This window comes from Charadrius vociferus, unplaced genomic scaffold (assembly GCF_000708025.1).
Source record: "Charadrius vociferus isolate BGI_N301 unplaced genomic scaffold, ASM70802v2 scaffold61, whole genome shotgun sequence".
NCBI lineage: Eukaryota > Metazoa > Chordata > Aves > Charadriiformes > Charadriidae > Charadrius > Charadrius vociferus.
This window is the reverse complement of record NW_009646945.1, coordinates 5,267,293-5,275,611: the sequence shown is the minus strand read 5'-3', so window position 1 is coordinate 5,275,611 and position 8,319 is coordinate 5,267,293. Positions and strand designations below refer to the sequence as shown.

The 8,319-nt window shown below is 48.2% G+C and overlaps 1 protein-coding gene across 1 annotated transcript in view; it reads left to right on the top strand.

Moving 5' to 3' along the window:
* Positions 1–3,054, top strand: part of LOC104295374 (sperm acrosome membrane-associated protein 3-like) — a 5,030-nt gene extending 1,976 nt beyond the window's left edge. Inside the window, 4 exon segments of the mRNA XM_009895130.1 lie at positions 241–313; positions 428–577; positions 1,688–1,766; positions 2,988–3,054. Coding sequence (XP_009893432.1) covers positions 241–313; positions 428–577; positions 1,688–1,766; positions 2,988–3,054 — 369 coding nt within the window.
* The last annotated feature ends 5,265 nt before the right edge of the window (positions 3,055–8,319 follow it).

The following is an 8,319-nucleotide window of genomic DNA, read 5'->3' as shown; positions in this document are numbered from 1 at the left end:
CCTGCAGGCATGGGTGTGCGCACCCCAGCTGCAGGCAGGAGCAGCCCAGGGTCACCAGAGCCAGCCGTGTCACTACCTGCTGAGGAGCTGGCCTGGAATGTCTAACTGTGCTTTACTGCCTGCTTACACCTTGTTTTCGCCTTTCACCATGGGGATCCCGGAACACAAGGACCAGCAGCACTGCAGGAATGGGGTCTCCCCTGCTGCTGCTGCTGGCCTTGCTGATGATGGTCACCAAAGCCAAGGTGTGAGTTGGCTTGTGTGCTCCAGGAAGAGGGGTTGGATGGCTATGGGGGCTACAGCCTTGCCAACTGTGAGTTTCAGTCCCCTGTCTGCCCACAGCCTTTCCTTCCTGGCTGCTGCCATCCCCACAGATGGCAGCTGTGGCACAGCCTGAGTGCCTTCTGCCCCTGCCCAGGGTTCTGAGTGGCCTTTTACAATAGCACCTTCAAGACGGCAGCTTAGAGCATCAAAGTGGATGGCAGCACTGACTACGGCATCTTCCAGATCAGCAGCCAGCTGTGGTGCCCTGGTGACTGCAGCCCCTCAGATAATCACTGCAGGATGGCTTGCAGCGGTACCACAACACTGCTCCTCCAGAGCCGGCCCGCGGGGCTGAGACAGCAGCTTAGCCCTCCCACTCTGCCCAACTTCAACCCCTGGCCAAAATGGAGCCACAGGGGAATGCAGGCCCCAACCTGGGCAACTCAGTGCCTGTGGGGGTGGTGAATGGCCGGGTTCAGCTCCTCTTTTGGTCTGTGCAGGGTGTGGGTAACCCCGCTGACTTCTGAGGCTGGGGAGTGAGAAGCCATGGCCATTGCCAGAGGCATTTCTCCAGGGCGCCATAGCATCACTGCCTCCAAGACTTCTCCAGGGTTTCACCTTGCAACTCTGGGTGAGCTTGTCCCATATCCATTCTTTCCTCTCCTGGGATACAAGGGACCCCAGGGCCCTCTGGGTGTTTTGACTGTGGGTGGAAGATAGGCAGTCCTGATTTGGGTGGGTTGTGATGTGGGGTTGGATGAGATAAATGCATTCCCCAGGTTGTGGAGGGGGTAGTTGGGAAAGTAATCACCCACGGCTGTATTACTACCAGGCAGATCCAGGTCTTGGCTCAGGGTCTGCCACCAGTGGGGAGCTCCCAGGCAGACATGGGAAGGGTTTCGCTGTGTCTGACCAGCAGACATCTTGCTACATGAGAAAACCCAAGGTCTGGGAGGCTGGGGCTGGATCTCCAGTCCCTGTTCAGACCAAAACCTCTTTTTCTAGACAGGCAGAAAAGCTGCCTAACAGATTTTTTGGTTTTTTTTTTTTTTTTCCCCAGCAGAACAAGCAGGAAGGGATTGAAATATCACAAGCATAGATGGGTCTGCCTCCCATTTTTCCCCCACCTTCTATCTCTCTCACATGTGATTACAGAGGCAGGCACACCAGCATTTGCAGAAAACATCCATTTATGGTTGCTGCTGGCCATGCAGAAGCAGATGAGGGTGCCTGCCTGGCAGTGTTCAAGCACGTGAGGCTGATGGCAGCCTGGCCGTGGGGAGAATGAGCAGCATCCAGCCCCACACCAATGCCTGGGGCTGCTCAGGTGCCTGGCCCTCTCTGCACCCAGCAGGGGAATCTGCTCCAGGCTGGTGTCCTGCCCTCGAGTGAGCTCATGGGGTCTGTGCTTCTCTCCCTGCAGATCTGACATCGAGTAATATAACTAATGACATCATCTGCGCTGAAAGAATTGTGAGAAACCCAAGAGGAATGAATGCCTGGTAAGGGGCTTTGGGGACAGTTTCTTTGGCAGGGCTCACGTGTTTCTGAAGGGGTATGACTGCCCTTTGCCTGACTGTCACACAAAGGCAGCACAGCCACACCGAAGAGGAGGAACCACAACTCCAAGGATTTGTAGGTGGGTGGGAATGGAAACACAAACTTGCACTGCTTCAGTCTCTGCAAAGCATCTCACAGGAGACACTAGGGAGGATGGAGCAGAGAAAAAAAAAAGTTTCATAAAAAAATCTCACGTGAAAAATACATGGTCAATAAATTGCCCATCAGCTAGTAGGTTAGCTCTTGAAGATTTCTCTCTGTCTTTTGCTTTCAAAGTCCTTTAAAGAGCTCCTTCCCCCAGTTTTTACTGTCTCTTATCTTAGCTGGAAGCACCTAGCATGGAAGCAATTCTTCCCAGAGCATTTAGGACCATTAATCACTGAAATATCCTGATTAATCTAGATGACAGCCCTTGCTTGGTGAAGCCCTGAACCATCCCTGGGACTCTGGGCTGCGATAACATAGGAAGCCTGTAAAGGCAGAACAACCAACAGGCTGAGAAAACAGAAGTGGGGGTAGAAGACAATTCCAACGATCATGTAATATGTGGTTGTCTGAAGTCCCAAGGCATTTTGTGCAAAAACAGCGGTGTTAACCACTGAATCCTGAATGGTTTCCAAGTTGAGGAACAAGATTCTGCCTTCAGATTCCCCCCGCCCACTCCCCACCATTGCAGTTGGACTCATTAGCTGTTTTTGCTTCCTGTGGTGGGCTGCTACAAAGCCCAGCTCACCGCAAAAGCAGCAGCATTTCTGAGTAGAGTTGAGGTAAGTAATTTGTGCGGTATACAAGCAAATGGTCTTAGGGCCCCTGTGGTGAGCATTGCTGTCGCATGGTCTGCTGCATGCTCAGCGCACTGTGCTCAACTGCTGTGTACCAGCGAAGGAGGGACCCTTGCAGTGGCAGGAGGGGGCAGGACCTGCCATTGAGATTCATTATTCCTGGCCAGGACTCAGAGAGAGCTCAGGTGGTATCAAGGGGCAGCAATGGCTGCAATCCTTAGTGTGCGACACCCAGCCAGAGTTGGAGGGTCTGCAAGTCCTTCTCCAGGGCTAGTCTCTCATTGGGAAGGACCCTACAAAAACACAGAACCTGCTCGTACTGGATATTAATTATACCAGTCTAGTACCTAAATAATGTCTTTTTCCTTCTTCTATCCTCAGGGAGGACTGGGCAATGTACTGCAAGGGACGAGACCTGTCTGAGTGGGTGGAAGGATGTGACCTGTGAGAAAGTCCCCAGCTCAACTCTGTGCAGCTGACGGGGGCTGCCTCTCCTCTCTTGCAAGGGGAGAGCTTCCCCTTCACTGCACAACACTTCTCAGTTAGTATTTGCAAACCTAATGCATTCCACAAGGTATAAAATAATTTTAACAATACAGCATGCTTTTTTTTTTTTAAAAAAAAAAGCAAACTCGACTTTCTATTTTCACATGTGATTTAGGGTACAGCCCCAAAAGATTTTCTCCAGGGCATTTTTTTTGTGCATGTTAGAATGGGGCAAGGGAGTGAGGGTCAGGAGCTGGGTAGATAACATTACCCTTGGATATAGCTGATTTCTCTGGAGTTTTCAAAGAAACTGAAAAAGGGAAAACCTCAGAAAAGGATACAAATCTGCAAGCTTTCCAACACCTCTTATTTATATATTTGTAATAAAACTGCAGCAAAACACAGCCCAGAATCTCACTAGGTGAAACTTGTATCTGCTCAGCAATGTAAGCTGTCCCTGTGGGAAATCAAAGTGCTGCACAGCCCGTTCATGACTGCCAGGGCAAAGGAGGTGAGCGAGCTCTCCTGCCAGCGGTGCAGCTCGTGATGGAACCGGCTGGTCCTGCAGCTAGATTTCTACAGCAGTCCCTACTGTGCATAGAAGGTCGCCCTGTGCTGGCGGTGTTCCTCCACTGTGGAAAGGCCACAGTGCAGTGGAAGGAGATGTCTGGCATGGGAACGGCTGCAACTTGCAGCTGGGAGGATTCAATGCAGGAACAGAGAGGGTTAAAGAGAAACAGTGGTCATCGCTGTCACCACAGATGAGCATTAGCTCTGTCTGTTTTCTTTGAACGCTTGGGAAAGTACAAAACTACAAAGGAGTATTTTTTTATTATGTTGTGGTGGTGTTTAAAAGGAGAAAAGAGAAAAAAATCAAAGCAGCTTATTTGTTGTCAGTAGACGGGGTCTGAATCAAAATTTTACCTTCCAACACTGCCGAGCTTTGAAATCCAAGCCAGGGGTGGACGCTTTCAGTGTGTGATGATTGCCACTTCACCAAAAAAACTTTCATTCAAATCAAAATGCCAGATCCTAACACAAAATATACTGTAATCTTTGGAAGATCATATTAATTCCTATTCTAAGGAAAATCTGGGGCAATTTCTACACAGTACCAGGGATTAAGGCCAAAATTTTCACCTATGACTTCCTTGAACACTTTCTGCATTTTCTGGAGATGGTGAATATCTCAAATACTTGAATGTTAGTGCTGGAGTCCTGGAGTAGACATGGAAACGCAGGGGACCCATGTTCATTTCTGGATGTGATTTGCCACAGTTCTGTCAAACCAGTCCCATAGAAGCTCTGCTACCTTCCTCAGCAAAATATGTAGTTGACTCATGGCAGAGCTCTGAGGACACAGGACAGCTGCTTTGGGTAAGATGTGACAGATGATAACCCGTCTCTTCCCTTTCACTTAATGCAAAAATCTAGGTGTCCAGCTTCACTTTCATCCGGAAACCAAGTAAGGAACTTGCTTTTAGCCATATCCACCTGAAATCCCAAGAAAGGCAGAGAGAATATGTTTTCCTTGCTTTCTTGATGAAAGCAAATTTTCCGTTTATTTCTAGGAGGTAGTATTTGCAGGGGAAATTTGGTAATCCTTATGAAAAAACAGTATCCCCCAGCCTGCAGCCCCCCTGGTGACATGAGGACTGCAGGTAATCCGGCACGCTGTCATGTCTGAATGCTGTAACTACTTGAGGACCTTGCCAGCACACATGGACAACAGGGATCATGAGATCATCTACAGGCACATTTTAGAGGAACAAGAAACCTCCTACCAAGATAGAAACAAATTAAATAAAGGGCCTGATCCTGTTTCCCCATGAATTTAAAGGAAGCTTTACCACTGATTTTAACAGCAAACAGGACTGACCTCGTAGGGTATGTCATCAAACAGCTCCGGATTGCTTGAGAGTATTTCAACACTTACATTATACGCCCCATCTTTCAAACTTGGACATAAATATTCACTTGGCAGAAATCTCAGTCTACAAGCAAATTAGGAGATTTGTTTTTAACATTTTTTCCACACACAAAGTAAAAAAAAGAGAGAAAGAGTGAAGGAGCTCTTGGATGTTTTTAAGTTGCTGCTGCTATGCAATAACATTTACTGTCTTTGCACTACCCTATCTTAAAAAATGAATTCACTCATTATTAAAAAAATAAAAAAAGCAAAATAAATTAATTAATTGATGTTGCAATCACTATTTGCAGATGCAATGGAGGTAAGTGATACTAAGGGCTCAGCCAGCAGTCCGGAAGCCACTGCTAGAACAGGGACAGTCACTTGGCTGATGTGTGGCTTGTGGTCCATGAGAGCTTACGAGCCATCAGGCCACAGCTCACAGCACCGAGAGCAGGGTTGTGTGTGACCAGATCTGCCGGGTCACCCACGTACGTGCATGGGAAAGGAGCAAAGCAGCTGGGGCTGTTGGAGTCAGTGTTATGCACCACCCCAAAGCCCAGCTGTGTGTCCAGCCACCCATCTCTACAGTGAAACTGGGGGCTTTGCTGTCATCTGGAAAGCTTTTGAAACCAAATTATCTGTGCAGCTGCTATAGGGACTAGAAAGTGTTGGTATGAGGTTCGTGAGATAAGAGAGGAGAGCTGGTCCTCTGCTCCATGATCTCCTACACGATCTCCAGCCCCACACCCCAACTCCAATGAACAAACTCAGGGATGCTGGATCCAGCTGCACTGTGAATGCAAGAGACATCCTGGAGCACCAACACATCCCTGCCGAAGGTACCACTGCAAACTCAGTTTCTCTCTTTACTTTGCCACAGGACAGATGCCAACACCTTCTTCCAACCTGAGTACACAGCCAGATTTTTGGATTCTGCAGATTATATTTATTAGGAGAAAAAACTGAAGATTAATTTAGCTATTTCCTCAACGCAATCCCCTTTCCCTAAAAACTGAAGATTAATTTAGCTATTTCCTCAACGCAATCCCCTTACCCTACAGTTATACAGAGTGTAGCAGGCAGAGGACAGCTCATGCAACCAGGGACAATTATTTCCTCCCAATTCAAAATGAAATTTCTTTTGGTGCCCTCCCAAATTGCTCCTTCTGTCAAAGTTGTTCTGTGTGGTCTGGCATGCCAGCTGCCAGCCTGCTGCTCCTCTGCATCTGCTTCTGGGCTCCCTGCATCCTTCTTTTACACATGCACACACCCCCCCTCGCCATCACTCATCCCCTGCGTGTGCAGGCTGGGGGCAGGTACTCGCCATCAAACACGGGCAGCTCCTCTCCAGGCTGTGCTCCCTGTCCGCCACCCAGCTGATGTTCTGCTGTTACAGCTACTGATCCCAGAGCTTACATAAAGAAAAACAATGGTTTTTACACAAATCCTCAGGGAGAGGCTGGTAACTTCAGTGTAATTTAATCTACATCAGAATAAGACAGTAAATATTGTTGTGTTTGCATTAGGATGAAGTAGAGTGAGTAAAGCAGAAGATGCTGAGGAAAGAAACACCTGTATAATTCAGAAGGAGGGGAAATATTGAAAAGGTACAAAGTTGCGTAGTTTGGCCATCTTCACTGAAAATTAATGTATTGTTACAGAGACTGGGGAATCTGTTTAATCCTTTCAAATGGTTTAATCTCCAAATGTTCACCCATATTCATGGCCTGCGCTCCTGTGTCAGTGATGTTAAACAGAGGAGCCTGGTCCCATGCACTCAGCTGTGTGTGGAGCCAGTCTAGGACAAAATCAGTGTTTCTGTTCACCACTGCTATCTCCAAGAGATCTCTCTGGGACTGAGGAGCTCAGCCTGGTGGCCTGATCAAAAAGATCAAGGGATGATGCGATTACAAAGTGTAAGTACCGTCATTGGTAGAAATTCTCGGCATGGCAGAGCTCTTTAATCCAGGGGAGAAAAGCATAACAAGAACCGATGGCTGGGACTTAACTCTAGGCAAATTCAACTAAGAAATGAGTTATAAACTTTTAATCAGTGAAAGGAGATTAACAACCAGAATAAACAAGTAGAAGAAATGGTGTCTTCTCCAGCTCTTAACATCTACTGACAGAGACCAGATGCTTTTCTGGGTCTGCAATGGTGGAAGGCAGCTCCTGGGGCTCTGCCAAAGGGGATATGGGTGAAATTCTGCAGTCAGGTGTCAGCAACAGCAGCTCGCTCACCCTCAGGCTGGATCAGGCTCAGATTTTAGCCTGCTTCAGATTGGCTTTGTGACACCTGCCATCCCTCTCTGGATAAGACAGCTTGCCATTGCCAGCTCGCCACTGACAGCTCTGGTCCACAATTTATTGCCCCATCCCCAGTACCTGATGAGTGTCCTGCCTCCATGGAGTGGGGCCCAGTGCCAACGGGGACCAGCCTGTCACTTTGCCTCTTGCTGCTGTGTCTGATGCCTCTACACACCATCCATGGGGAAAGGGAGAGATAGTCAGTCCTGCTCATGCTGACAGGGTCCCATGGACTCCTAAGGAGAGGGGGGGGGAAAGACCATCCTGAACATCTAACAGCTGGAAGTCGGGAAGCCTTAAGGCCCCTTGGGTTCAGTATTTTTGTCTAACTTCCATGGCAGTGAGAAGTATCATTCATGCTTTGGATCTCAGACACTGTAATTGAATTTCCAAGATTATTAGATAATGGGTGAGTGTGGTTTTACTACAAGAGCCTTGAAACTGATCCTGGTCCCTCTTACCTGAGTATCAGTGCCTTGCTGAAAATGTAGACTTTCTAACACTAAAGGGTGTGCCACCATGTGGCTCTCAAAAGGTATTTGAAAATCACATTTGGCCCTCAGCGAGGAAAAGATGATCTAATGGCCTCTTCTGGCCCGATGTCTATGAATCCTTTCACAGTTTCCCAGGGCACTCCGTGTGTTTGCTCATGACCCTTCAGCAGCAGCGCTGTGCAGGGACTGCTGTTCCTGTGAGGAGCATCATCCCCATCTGCCTGCAGCCCATCCCGCACTTCTGCCCTCAGCACTGATTCCCACTTGGCTGGACCATGTCCTGGCTCCCTCCAGCTGAGCCCCCCCTGCATTAGTGCAACTGGGACTCTTGCAAACCATCTCAGTGAAATTACTTCAGATTTGTGCCAGATTCATTTCTCCATCAAGGTCGCAGGACACTTTCCATCCTGAACTCCTTCTTTCCACATGCTGATTTTTTTTTTAACTATTCTGGGCTGATGTCATCCATGCTGGTCTTAGCTAGAGGAGTAACCTTTGTGGAAACTTTGAACAA